Genomic DNA, 14,767 nt, shown 5'->3' with positions numbered 1-14,767 from the left:
ATGAGATGGCTGGATGGCATCACCGACTTGATGGACATGACTTGGGTAAACTCTGGGAGTTGGTGATGGACAGGGAGGCCTGGCGTGCTGCGATTCATGGGGTCGCAAATAGTTGGACACGACTGAGCGACTGAACTTAACTGATTTCCCTATTAAGTATTTCCCAGATCTACCTCTTCTTATTCTTACCATCACTGCTTTAAGTCATGTCTTCATTATCTCTTACCAAAGCTCCCTAATTAATATTTCCAGTGTGCTTCTCCTCCAGGTTATTTTATCACAACGACTGGATGCGACAACTAAAACACAACACTGACCATCTTATTTCCTTGCATATGACCCTTGTGGTTCAACATCTCCTAGAAGACAAGGTTCAGGCTCCTTAATGTAGCATATAAGGGCTTCCTGGAAAGGCAGCATGGCCTGTTGGTTATAAGAATGAGTTTTAGAACCACACTGCCTAGGTTTGAAAATAGATCTGCTCTAATTAGCTGAGTGACCTTTACTAAGTATTTACAACAGTATGTCTATAAAAATATTAGCTTTTGTTAATTTTACATGGTTTCTCCCTCACTCCCTGCACTTACTCTCTGATTTTTTTTATAATTATCCAAGGCTATTGATTCCCAATTAATTTTTTAATGATTACCCAACGCTTCCCTGGTGGTTCAGACAGTAAAGAGTCTACCTGCAGTGTGAGAGATCTGGGTTCGATCCCTGGGTTGGGAAGATCCCGTGGAGAAGGAAATGGCAACCCACTCCAGTACTCTTGCCTGGAGAATTCTGCAGACAGAGAAGCCTGGCAGGCTGCGGTCCATAGGATCACAAAGAGTCAGACATAACTAAGCGACTAACTTCTACTTTCAAGGGTACCTGGCAGACTTTCATCTCTATTCTTGAATTCCTTTGTAATTACTCATAACTCTTTCCCTCTTCCACTACCCCCACCCTCAAACTGGCTAATGCTGTCTCATCTTTTAATGTTTAGTTCAGTGATAGCTTTAAAGCTTAAGACTAAGTGACTTTTCTTCGAATACCTAGGATATTTCTTTTATGAACTCAAAATCCATTCTTATCTCTATTATTATACTTATCACACAGTATGATATTATAATGTTTCTGTATCTACTGACTTCTATGAGACCACAGGCAACTTGAGAGCAGGAATCATATCTCATTCATTTGTCCTTAGTATAGTTCCTGGTTCATAATAGACACACAGTAGAAATGGTTGTTGAATATATAGAATACTGCCAAATAAAGAAAGGGTTATTATTTTGTAATCGCTTTTGAACTCACTCTTTATTTTGTGGTTCAGTGTTGCTTGATCAAGATCATTGTGATAAATTTCCTTTAAAATTTATTTCCAGAGAAAGTAATTTCTCTGTTGAATTCTTAATGCTTTCTTTTATCTGACAAAGATAACGTAGTTTCCTGTCTTGCCTTGATTATCTCCACTCATAGAGCTAAAATAGTGTTCTATTCCAGTAACTGAATTGGGCTAAGTGGCTAATATTTTACTTCTATTATATTAAATAAATTGTACTTAAATTACAGTCCATTTTAAATGATTGTGGGTAGTGAGAAGAATACATAGCTTGAAATTCCATGACTTGATAAAAAGAATAAAATGGACATGTAAGTGCAATTAACTATATCTGACATGAGTATTGATATTATTTATAATCTTGATTCCAATTATTTTAAAATAAAGACTCTATACCTGTAGGAAATTAAATTTAAGAATCTGATAGTTTATTATAATTATGTATGATTTATAATGATTGTGTATTGTGTATACTGTTTATATGTAGTTTTTGTGTTGAAGGAATTGTCACTTGAAATATAGAATGTTGCTTTTTTGTACCCAGAATATTTTCAATATATTTGTTTAGCTAATGTATTATAACTGAAGATCTGCTTTTTTTTTTAGGACACTAACAAGTGCTGGTAAAGACCTACACGATAATTTTCTGAAGGCTCTGGCAGTGAGAGAAGAAGACAATCGCAGTGGAAAAGTGAGCGTGAGTACATTTCATTCAGAGATTAAAAACGTATACCTTAAAGGCACATTAGTATATAATATCTAGTGAGTTAATAATATAATTTTAAATACTGTCTCTGAAAGGTAATTCATGAGGGATATAATAGAGCTCTTTATTATTGGAATATATTATAGGAATATATGTGGAAAAATTATGTCAGTTTGTATCTGTAGAAGTAGCTACATGGTGAAAAATATTAGTATCATTCTGCATATTTGTTGTGGAGAAAATGCCTATATGTGGCAGACTGGTTGTCATCTCCAACTTTGTGCTACTGTTATGTTGAAACTTCCTTGCTTCTTTTCAGCCCCATCTCTTAGTACACTTTTCCAAGTCATTTTAGACACTCATCTTGAAGGTTTTCCCACTGCGTACCTGATTTTATGCTGTCTCTAGACGATAGAGTCTTCTCTATAGTCCTACGTTGGGAGGTGTGATAGAAACCACACAATGAACGGAGATGATAGCATCCGAGGAGGATATGCTTTTGCTTTATTAAAACTTGTGCAAAATCAGATATTTAAAATTGCTAATATTATTTGGAATATTTACTTTCATGCTTTGCTAATATAATACTGGTGATAACAGTCTTCTGTATGTAAAAATAGACAGATATTCATGCTGAAACTGTAATGAGTGAATTACAGGAAAAGAATCAGAAGTAGCAGGATGCCAATTTTAGAGCAACAGAAAAATATGTTATGAGTGCCTACTTTTACCAAAGTTTTCTCAATTAAAAAAATTGTATTTTTCTATCATGTCGCTTGAAGAAGTCACATGCAGATAAAATCCTCAATGTACTTCAGAAAGAAAAAATATCACTCTTTGGCTAGATAATTGTATAGAATGATCCTGGTCTTGAAATCATGGAAACTTTCTTGGTGGAAGTGGGATGAGTGAAATTTAAAAGAGATGAGGTTGGCAATATGGGTGGACACTAGACTTGGAGGACTTTATAAATCACAACAGAAAAGTTGGAATTTTTCTGACCCTTTTTGGAAAGAGCAGCTAGAAAGGAGGAAGACAGGTAGAAAAATGTGGTGTCATAGTAATCCATGGTAAGGACCTTCAAGAAAAAGCAAATGATCATCAGTGATTAAGCAGGATAAGGTCTGGAAAAGGATCTGTTGTGTTTGGTAACATTCACTTTAAAAAATACTTGACAAGAACAAATTCCATCCATAGTAAGGAAAGAAGTTAGGTTTCTTAGGGTTGAAAAAAGGCTCGTGGTTAGGCAGTAGCTCCAAAAAACACAAACAGCTTTAGAGACCCAAAGCCCATGTTTTGTTCTGAAATGGTCTAATGCCTCTTGAGAATGCCTTTTTAACCTTTCTACCCCATTGGCATTTCCTTTAACAATGAATAACATCATCATTCACTCATTTACTCAATCAGAAGTATGTCAGTTATAATAAACTCTTAATTCTCTCTCACCCATGTTGAATGAGCTACTAAGTTCCTCGGAATATGTCAAATGACATCACTTTTCACCATCTCAAATGGCATTTATCTAGATTCAAACCCCCATTACATCTTAAATATATTACTATAACAGCCTCTTAAATGATAACTAACACCTGTGTATTTTCTTGGCCAACTCTGTCCATTTTCCAGTCTCATGCTTCTTATGCACCTGCTCAAGCCTGGAACTGTTTTAGTCTCTGGAACACTGGGACGTTGAAGAATCTGTGACTTTAAAGCATTTCTATTTTAGAGCATGAGATCGAGAATAGGTGAGCAAAACAAAAATGGAACAGTTAATTTCAACTTTGGATGGGTGCTATGAAGAGCACAGAATTAGAATATCAGATATAGAGATTGGTTGGTTGCTTTAGCTACTGTGTACAGGAAAATCACTTTAAGGAGGTTACATCTGTTGAGACTGGAATGAAATGAGGAAGATAGTCATGGAATGTGAAGAGTGAGACATCCCAAAGAGATAAATACTTGAGAGGGCGCAATATATCCCATTAAGAAGGAACATATATTAAAATCTCCTGAGATAACAGCAATCATGGCATAATCAAGAGATGATAAGAAAACTGAAATGAGTGGAAGGCAGTTATTGAAGGGAATTTAAAGACAGATGAGGTCAGAGAGAAGGTCAGAAGCTGGACCATACAGGTTATAGGAATTTTTATTTTATTCTTTTTTAATGTTTATATTTATTTTTTTATTACTGTGATAAGAAGTCGATGGGTGGATGATCTTAAGTGGAGAAGTGACCTGATCTGGCTTCCACTTTAGATTGACTTCACCACTGCTGTAGGTGAATACCACAGTAGGATAATATGGGGAAGAAGTCAAGCAGAAGCAAGAAGATAAGTTAGGGAGCTCTTATAATCAACCAGCAAGGAAGAAACTCTTAAAACAGCATGGTTGTAGTTGAGATGGAGGGAAGTTCATCTCAACTGAATTGTGTCTATGTTTTAGAGGCAAAGCAGACAGAACTCAGTGATGGATTGGATGTGAAATCTTAAAGAAAGAGGAAATTAGGATGCCTTCTAGGTTTATTATTTGAGCAGGTGGGGATGGTGGTGGCAGTTAGTGTGACTGGCAAACTTATTTCAGGAATCAATAATGAAATAGTTCTATTTAGATGCCCAAGTGGAGAAGTGGATTGGTCATTTACATATATTGGTTTGGAAATTGAGAAGTCTTGGCTAGTATATAAATCTGAAAGTTATCAACATCTAGTATTAGTCACTCAGTCATGTCTGACTCTTTGTGACCCCATGGACTGTGACCTGCCAGCCTCCTCTGTTCATGAGATTTCCCAGGCTAGAATACTGGAGTGGGTTGCCATTTCCTTCTCCAGTGGGTCTTCCCAACCCAGAGATCTAACCCAGGTCTCTTGCATTGCAGGCAGATTCTTTACAACATCTAAATGGTGTGTAAAATCATGAACTTGCAAAAGTTAACCAGGAAGAGAGTATGGGTAAAAAGAGTGAGGTTCTATGACAGATTTTTAAGACACTTCAACATACAGAGATCTGAAGTGTGTCAAAGAAGTAGCTAAGGAGACTGAGAAATAGCATGTGGGAGAAAAATCAGGTGAGAGCCATGCTGTGAAAAGAAAAATTAAAAAGCTCCAAGGAGAGAATGCTCACCATGGCAATTGCTGATGAGAGGCTACAAAAGAGGATGTATCAGTTTCCCAGGGCTGCCATAGGAAATTACCATAACCTGAGCGACTGAAGCGCCTTAGCAGCAACAGCAGCGGCAGAGTGGCTTACAACAACAGAAATTTGTTCTCTCACAGTCCTGAAGGCCAGAAGTCTGAAATCACCTGTCAGCAGAACCATTCTGAAAGGTCTAGGGGAGAATCTGTTCTATTCCTTTCTCAGCTTCTGGTGTTGCTGACAATGATTTTTATACATCACTTCGATCTCTGCTACTGTCATTGCATGACATTTCTCCTTGGGTGCCTGGGTTTGGGTCTTCTGTTCTCATAGAGACACCAGTCATATGGGATTAGCAACCCCCTACCCTGAATATGACTTAATATTAATTCCATTGTGTCTACAAAAAACCTATTTCCAAATAAGGTTATCCTCACAGGTACTAGGGGTTAATATCTCAACATATCTTTTGAGGGGGACAGAATTCAATCCGTGAAAAATCCAATCAATTCAATTCAACAGATAAAATGTTTGCTATTGTTTTTGGGTGGGTAAATATCATGGATTGTGCTGGCAAGGGCGGTTTCAGTGGAAGACTGGGGTTAAGTGTCTCCTTGGAGTAGGTAAAGAAAAAGGTGTATGGGTGAAGATAAGGAAGATCAACTATTTTTTGAGGATTTTTGCAGTGAAGTATAACTTAGATATTGATTGATAACTGGTACAGGGTCAAGAGTCCAGGAAATTTGTTTTATTACGCTTTAAGATGGATCATTGTTGTTGTTCAGTCACTAAGTTGTACCTGACTCTTTGCGGCCCATGGATTGCAGCACGCCAGGCTTCCCTGTCCTTTACCACCTGCCAGAGGTTGCTCAAACTCAGGTCCATTGAGTCAGTGATGCCATCCAACCATCTCATCCTCTGTTGCCCCCTTGTCCTTTTGCCTTCAATATCATCAGTGTCTTTTCCAATGAGACAGTTCTTCACATCAGGTGGCCAAAGTATTTATTAACCAAGTTTATGTCATTGGGAATGACCCACAGAGAGAGGAGTGTTGATGCTGTAGAGGACAGAGGGGATCTTTTCTGGAGGAATGGGATTCAGAGCACAAGGAAAGGGCTTGCCGTTGAGAGGGGCAGAGGCCACTCACAGGAGGGAAAAGGAATCTATAGGTCTATCTACTAGGTAGATTGGTGCATTTGGATTTTGGAAAATGAGATAACTCTTCTGAGAATTTATCTGTTTTTCCGACATTGCTGCTAAATGACCTTTAATTACATCATTATAGGTTTTTTTTTTCCCCTTAGAAAAAATGCTAAATTTAACTTTTTTTGAGTCATTTAATGTTTGGTAGGCTGTCGTTGATTTGGAAATGAGCATCCTTTTTAGACTTGCTGCTGACTCTGAAAATAACATATGGTCATTTGTTTGGACCTTTGAATTTGTGATACTATTCTAATCAGCAGAATGCATGTCATTATATCAAGTGCAGCATTTAAGGCTTAATTTTCTATATCTAGTCTTGTCATAATGAAGACTCCAAATGGTTTTAGAGCAAACTATTTACAACAGAATACATGTTTTAGAAAGATCTAATTATCGATATCAGGATCATAAGCTTACTTAAAAGCCATTTACTAAATGGATATGCTTTAAAAAAGTAATCCTATAAAATATACAATATTCATGAGATTTGAATCTATATTAATTTGCTGTCAGCAGAAATTATATGTGAATTTTATGAGGTCTGAACTCTCCAAGGGAAATGACTATTTCCTGAGCATTGAGATTTCTCTGCATAATGCATAGGTACAAAATACATGGAGAACTTCATCCCAGGGGCACATTTGCTACTCTTTTTGTTTCATCTTATTGAAAGTATAAATATTAAAAAAATTATGATATAGTTTTAGAGCTGACGTAGTTGACCTGCATGGCCTAATAAGGTTTGAAGCTCTAATTTCATAGCAATTTTCCCAGGTAGTTTCTTTAAATGTAGCTAGGAAATTAGAAGAAGATGAGATTTACTTTCCCACACGCATAACTTTTGAGTATATTTTTAAGTTTGGTGATCCCAGGTTTCAAATACTATTTAGTGTAATTGGATCTTTTTCTGAGTGTCCTCTTTGTCCCTCTGGTCAACTAATTGCAAATGTGATTTATTAGTTTCTTTTTTTATATGCTTTGAGTTGACACTGCTATAGAGCCTGGAATTTAGAAAAGCAGGCCTCCTCCCAGCTCCCCCATCCCCAGGAGCCCCCACCTAATATTTTCAATGTGTAAGTTATAAGGTTATTTGCTTATTATACACATTTATACAATCCCCACAAAGCTGCTACCTGGGCATGTAGTCTTGGGCTATACCCTGGGAGAGAATAGGGTTTTACGAAAATTAAAAGTTTATAGAGCTGCTATTCAAAGGCTAAAATTTCTTGAAAATGTACTTCCTTTAAAGCTTTCAGTGGTTCAGATGTTTTATGTATAGATATTATTTAGATAAGTCCCTTTTAAAAGAAACTTGTGATAAGACAGAAGTAACTCAGTTGAATTCAAGAATTAGTATTATTTCATAGTTACCTCTGAATTTTGTATATAATGCTTGCAAAATACTATGTATGTATAGTATCTGAATGTGTATATATATATAAACATATACAAACACTATGTATAAGTATATATATATATATATAGGTATGTTTGCATAAGCACCCATTATTTTACATCTTTTCCAAAATACTCCATTTTAAATTACTATGATGCTGCATTTTGTTTAGACAAAACATTGAGTCTTATGTGTGATTCATGTATAAAAATGTTTGAAGGAATTTTATAGTACTTCAAATGACAGGTATCATGAGTATTTTTTCCTAGTAACAGAGTATTTAATTAGATTTTAAATGTTAGCTATTCATATAAGAAAACATTTCTACCTCATGCCTCATAAATTTCAGATTTAAAACTTCTTTGAAGACTAAAATAGCTAGCCATTTTCTTCTCATTTGTAAGCAGATTTATTGTTTCCTGAGAAGGTGTAATTTTCTGATTGCTCCATCTATGAAGTGTTTAACACTGTCCCCACAATGAGGCATTTATTAAGAGTATTACAAGTGCTTAGAAAAGCACATTGAATGGGTCTGGTTCTAGATGTCCAGAAACTCAGATCAGAAGCAAATCATAGTGATGCTGGTGGACATAAAAAGTTCTCAGAAAGCTGAACACATTGTGTGAACATATGTTGTTGTTGTTGTTCAGTTGCTCAGCTGTGTCTGACCCTTTGCGGCCCCATGAACTGCAGCATGCCAGGCTTCCCTGTCCTTTACCATCTCCCGGAGCTTCTCAAACTCATGTCCATTGAGTTGATGATGCTATCCAACCATCTCATACACTGTAGTCCCCTTCTCCTCCTGCCCTCAATCTTTCCCAGCAACAGGGTCTTTTCTAATGAGCTGGCTCTTCACATCAGGTGGCCAAAGTATTGGAGTTTCAGCATCAGTCTTTCTAATGAGTATTCAGGATTGATTTCCTTTAGGATTGATTCATGAACATATGAGATAGAGCAAAATGAATTTTCTCAGAAAAATCAGTGGAAATATTAAATGATTAAATATTTCAATGTGAGTGAGATTAAAGGTATTTTATTTTATTTTTTGCAATTTCCAGAAATATCATAATCAAATGGTTGAATTTTTACAGAGGATGCTTGAATGAAAATGTAACATCCTGAGAGCATATCATATCCATGATAGAGACTGAGAAAAATACTTGAGGTCAAGATTTGATGATTTTATAAAGAAAAGACTGGGCTTCCCTAGTGGCTCAGGAGTAAAGAATCCACTTGCAACGTAGGAGACATAGATTCAATCCCTGGGTTGGAAAGATCCCTTGGAGAAGGAAATGGCAACACACTCCAGTATTCTTGCCTGGGAAATCCCATGGACAGAGGAGCCTGGCGAGCTACACTCCATGAGTTGCAGTGTCGAACATGAGTTAGCAACTAAACAACAACCACAGTAAAGAAAAGACTAGATAAACAACAGAGTGAAAAGGTAAAATGGATTATGCTGAGAAGATAATTTCTTCCTAAACTGCTCTGAGATATTTATGTAGTTGATAAATCTTTTTTCTCTCCTATCTTTATGTCTATGACATGATTATTGTATAGTTTCCCAACTGTCTTCTGATTTTTGATCTCAGTCTCTTTCTTGGACTGACTACTGTATATCTCCATTTGAGTTCCATCTTTTTCACTAAATAGATTTCCCCTTGGTGAATCACCCAGATCTATGAACTCACTACTCTGTGCTTCTTGCTACCTAAATAGAGGCTTACCTCGGTTTGCTTCCTATCTACTTATTAATTTATTCAATTATTTATTAAATGATGACAACTGGTTCTGTAGAAGGCCTTGTATCAGCTTCTGGAGAGACAGTGAATGGCAAGTGCCTTAACGAGTTTAGAGTTACTTGAAAAATAAAGTGTATGATCCAGTAAACATACAGATAAAGCAAAATTGCAAGTGTGATAAGTGCTATTGATATGAATGAAAAACACAAAAAGTTCTGATTGCGTTTAAGTGGGTTGAGAAATGATATGATCAGATTTTCAGACAAAAAAGATCAGTGTGCTTTCAATATAGAGAATAAATGATAGAAAGCGTAAAGCAGTTGCTTTAACTTTTGCAATACGATAAATGCATTTCAAGAGCTAATAAGAGAGAAGATAAGATGATAGCCTGGACCAGGAAGATGGCAGAGGGAAGATAAAGAAGATTTGAGAGTTATTTAGAAGGTAAACTGGGCAAAAATTGGTAAACAGGATATCACTAAGGAGGGGATTGAGACAAAGGGAGTGGCCTTCACAGTTGGATAGAAGGTGCTGCTACTCTTTGGGACATGGGACACTGTAAGATTGTGAAAGGGGTGCAGAGATCATGGATCTGATTTTGGACATACTGAGTTTGAGTGAGATGAAAGACATCTTGGATGAAAGACATTGTTCAGGTGTTAAGTAGAGAGCTGGAGAAGAAGACTTCTTGGACTCTATTCAAATGTTTATCTCCACATTTCGCTATACCTCAAAATACTTCATTTAATCTGCTGCTAAACCAAATTTCTGTTCCTCTTCCATTCCCCAGATATCACATTCAGTTGGTGACCAAACCTGGTCAATTCTAGCTTGTGTATATGTCTCAAATAAATTGGGGGAGAGGGCAAGAAAGCCAAAGAGGTCTGAGGGCTCCATGGCGCTGTGCTCAGTAGTGTGGATAATGTCCTGAAGGTGATGGGTTTCCCTGAAAGAATTTAGACACAAATGGTCTGTGTGATCAGATGTGTATTTTAAGAATATAGCAGGGGCAGTACGTAAGGTATGTGTATGTCTGTAGGGGTAGGACAGGGATGTCATTGTAACATTACAGAGATAATAAAAGACTAGAATAAAGAAATGACAAAATGAATGGTGAGAAAAAGATGGATTTGAGTAATTCAGGAGGTAACTTTGTTTTGATAAGGAACTGGTGAGAGGGAGTTTTGAATACTATTCATGCATTTCTCTTTGAAGAAGGCGATGGCATACATAAGCAGCTGATGATAATTTTATTAATGGGAAGAGTAGTGTGATCCTGGCTTTAGAGGTCTAAAGTTCCCAATTTACCACTTACCTAGTATTAACAATTTGCAAAAGGACTAATAAGAGTACTCTCATCTTAATATCAGGGCCTCCCGGGTGGCGCTAGTGGTAAACACCCCTCCTGCCAATGCAGGAGACGTAAGAGACTCAGGTTTGATCCCTGGGTTGGGAAGATCCCCTGGAGAAGGAAATAGCAATCCAAAACTCCAGTTTTGCTGCCTGGGGAATCCCATGGACAGAGGAGCCTGGTGGGCTTCAGCCCATAGGGTCGCACAGAGTCGGATGCAACTGGAGTGACTTAGCATGCATCTTAATATGGATTGAGTATTGAAAAGAAGATATAGGTTAAATTTGGCACACTGCATGATACATGACAATAATTTAGTAAATATGTGATTTCTGTAGTAAATTATAATATTGCTAGCGCTAAAATTGTTAATAAAATAGAAATTGTAGAAAGTATGAAATACATTTGTTAAGTTTCGAAGGTAAGCATTGAATAATTTTGAATCTTTCTTTAGAAAATATTGTAGAGAGGGTTCCTTGAGACCATAGATACTTGCAGATTTTATCAGAAATCTAAAGATTGTTGGTCATTGGCAAGGTATTATAGCAGTCATAATACTTTTTAAAAGCCTGTATATTATAGATTTTTTAATGTTATAGGAAACCACAGTCCATTTCATTAGTTTTCTGCTGTGTGCAAACCACTTTGCTACTTGGATGATATTTGCTATTTTCCAAAGACAAAAAGGACAGGCTGTTCCTGCAGGGTTTTTAATATATTAGGATTATGTACCTCTTTTAAGTAGTGACATGGCAGGGTGGGAGTGGGTGACAGGAGTTGTTATTTTTTCAGATGGTAGTAAACAAAGACTCCAGCATTTACTGATTCCACTAAAACAAAAATAAAATAGTCCTTTCCTAATCAGAGACTGATGAGGCTTGAAATGGAGGGTCACACGCTGTTCTGAGTTGGGAAAGTGGAACCTGTTGACACTTATTTTCCCACTGAATGTTGACTGTGTAAACAGTTACATGGCTGACCCATTTGGGCTTTGAAATATGCATTATTGAAGCTGGTATAAAAGCACTACTTACAGATTTTCCTTCAGAGTCATTCAAAGAAACTACTGTATGTGGCTCAGGAAAACCTATGAATTAGGCAGTTCCTAATATACCCATTTCCTGTGTTGAAATCTCTATGAAACATAAGATTGCGTTGTATATGACCAGTAACATTGTGCTGACATGATCTTTTCCCTCCTTGCTGTTTTCCAACTTCTATAAAATGTTCCCTTTCAGGAAAATGAAGGTATTATACAGATGTTTATTTCCTTTTAAATTGAATCCATGCTTGTCCACTAATAAACCCTATGGAAATTATATGACTCATACACTCTTACCTTCATTTTAAATAAATTACATCAATGTTTGGAAAACAGAATGCACATCAACTTCCGTGTCACTAAAAAAAAATGTATAGTCAAATAGATCTTTAATTTTTTATTTCCTGGATAAAAGTATGATACGGAGGCAGTGAGAAATTCTAAAGAGTAGAGATTATGGAGCCATATTCACCTGAGTTTGATTCTTGGATTTCCTACTTATTATACATTAAGTTCTTCAATTTTACAATCTAAGTTTCCCCACCCACCCTATGGGGATCATAATTTTCATATAACTGAGATACTTCTAGTATAAAATTATATCATGTTATAATCTTTAGTACATGTTTCATGTGGGTGTGTGTGTGGTTGTGTGTGTGCCCTCAATAGTCATATCTGACTCTGTGATCCCATGGACTATAGCCCATCAGGCTGCTCTGTCCATGAAATATTCTAGGCAAGAATACTGGGAGCGGGTTGCCGTTTCCTACTCCAGGGGAATCTTCCTGATGCAGGGATTGAACCCATGTCTTTTGCATCTCCTACATTGACAGGCAAGTTTTTTACCATTAGTGCCACCTGGGAAGCCAGGTGGATTACAACAAACTGTGGAAAATTCTTAAAGAGATGAGAATACCAGACCACCTGACTTGTCTGCTGAGATATCTGTATGCAGGTCAAGAAGCAACAGTTAGAGCTGGACATGGGACAACAGACTGATTCCAAATCAAAAAAGGAGTACGTTAAGGCTATATATAGTCACCCTGCTTTTTTAACTTATATGCAGAGTACATCATGTGAAATCCCTGGCTGGATGAAGTACAAGCTGGAATCAAGATTGCCAAGAGAAATATCAGTAACCTCAGATATGCAAATGACACCACCCTTATGGCAGAAAGTGGAGAAGAACTAAAGAACCTCTTGATGAAAGTGAAAGAGGAGAGTGAAAAAGTTGGCTTAAAACTCAACATTCAGAAAACTAAGATCATGGAATCTGGTCCCATCACTTCATCGCAAATAGGTGGGGAAACAGTGGAAACAGTGAGAGACTTTATTTTTGGCGGCTCCTAAATCGCCACAGATGGTGACTGCAGCCATGAAATTAAAAGATGCTTGCTCCTTGGAAGAAAAGCTATGACCAACCTAGACAGCATATTAAAAAGCAGAGGCATTACTTTGCCAACAAAGATCCATCTAGTCAAAGCTATGGTTTTTCCAGTAGTCAAGTATGGATGTGAGAGTTAGACTCTAAAGAAAGCTAAGTGCCGAAGAATTGATGCTTTTGAACTGTGGTGTTGGAGAAGACTCTTGAGGGTCCCTTGGACTGCAAGGAGATCCAACCAGTCCATTCTAAAGGAAATCAGTCCTGAATGTTCATTGGAAGGACTGATGCTGAAGCTCCAATACTTTGGCCAGCTGATGCGAAGAACCGACTCATTGGAAAAGACCCTGATGCTGGGAAAGATTGAAGGTGGGAGGAGAAGGGATGACAGAGAATGAAATGATTGGATGGCATCACTGACGCTATGGACATGAGTTTGAGTGGGCTCTGGGAGTTGATGATGGACCGGGAAGCCTGGCGTGCTGCAGTCCATGGAGTCGCAAAGAGTTGGACATGACTGAGTGACTGAACTGAACTGAAATAATATGTGTTGTGTTAGTTCATGTCCTCTAGATAACAGTTCCCAACCTTTTTGGCACCAAGGACAATTTTTCCTCAGACCAGGGTGCGGGCTGGGGGTGTTGAATGGTTTCAGGATGATTCAAGCACATTACACTTTTGTGCACTTTTTTTTTATTATTATTATTGCATCAGTTCCACCTCAGATCATCAGGCATTAGATCCTGAAGGTTGAGGACCCCTGCTCTAGAAGCAGAGCCTAAGATGCACATTTTTTTGTGAAACCTACTAAGGGAATGAGGGTTGCATAATTGTATAGAGGAAAAAGTAGGCAGAGATGTGGTTTCAGTGGAAATCTAGCCTTGGTCTCATCAGGCAGGGAACTCGGGAGCATGAATTGTTTGAGATCTGTTCTGCCTGAGGTAAGGGGAATGTGCTTATATGTATACTCTCTGTCCCCTCTTCTGTCTCCATCAGTTAATCCTCAGCTGTCACAGGGGTTAGGGAAGAGGAAAGTGGCTCAAGTCACCTAAGGGCAGTCCTTTCCAAAGGGAATGCAGGTGTGAACCATTAGCCATTAACACATGCAGCATCTGCAGCTGAGTGTACCAGCCTAGGAAAGGAATCTAGGAGGCACTCCACCAGCATGTTCTGAAGATGCAAAAGTTTTTAGTTTCAGCCATATTTGAAAGAAATGCATGCCCCCTTTTCAATACTATACTCTTATATAGGCAAAATATTTTTTAAATAGTTAAATTCATCAATTATTTTTATATGAAAATTTAATTATATCTTTGTGTGTTCTCAGTTGCTCAGTCTAATATCCTCTTTCTGTGTATGATACTGCATAAGTCTCTTCACTTACAAATAATCAGAAGTCCAAACATGGTTTTGAGGTCCAGAAATGTTGTGTATATTATAAACTTTCCCATTTAAATCTTATTTGTGTTAGTACCTATTCCTGTA

At 37.4% G+C, this 14,767-nt stretch overlaps 1 protein-coding gene across 5 annotated transcripts in view; it reads left to right on the top strand.

Moving 5' to 3' along the window:
• CFAP299 (cilia and flagella associated protein 299) overlaps positions 1–14,767 on the top strand; it is a 638,853-nt gene that overhangs the window by 245,411 nt on the left and 378,675 nt on the right. For 3 of the 5 annotated variants that reach the window (XM_081583840.1, XM_081583813.1, XM_081583831.1), the window contains exon 3: positions 1,934–2,024. In XM_081583840.1, the coding sequence (XP_081439966.1) occupies positions 1,934–2,024 (91 nt within the window). The remainder of the gene's footprint in view (positions 1–1,933; positions 2,025–14,767) is intronic. The other 2 variants (XM_081583846.1, XM_081583821.1) reach the window with 1 other exon arrangement.

Source organism: Giraffa tippelskirchi, chromosome 1 (assembly GCF_054371585.1).
Source record: "Giraffa tippelskirchi isolate mGirTip1 chromosome 1, T2T-mGirTip1v1.2.pri, whole genome shotgun sequence".
Taxonomy (NCBI): domain Eukaryota; kingdom Metazoa; phylum Chordata; class Mammalia; order Artiodactyla; family Giraffidae; genus Giraffa; species Giraffa tippelskirchi.
Note: the sequence above shows the minus strand (reverse complement) of the source record. Positions and strands in the feature narration are given on the sequence as shown.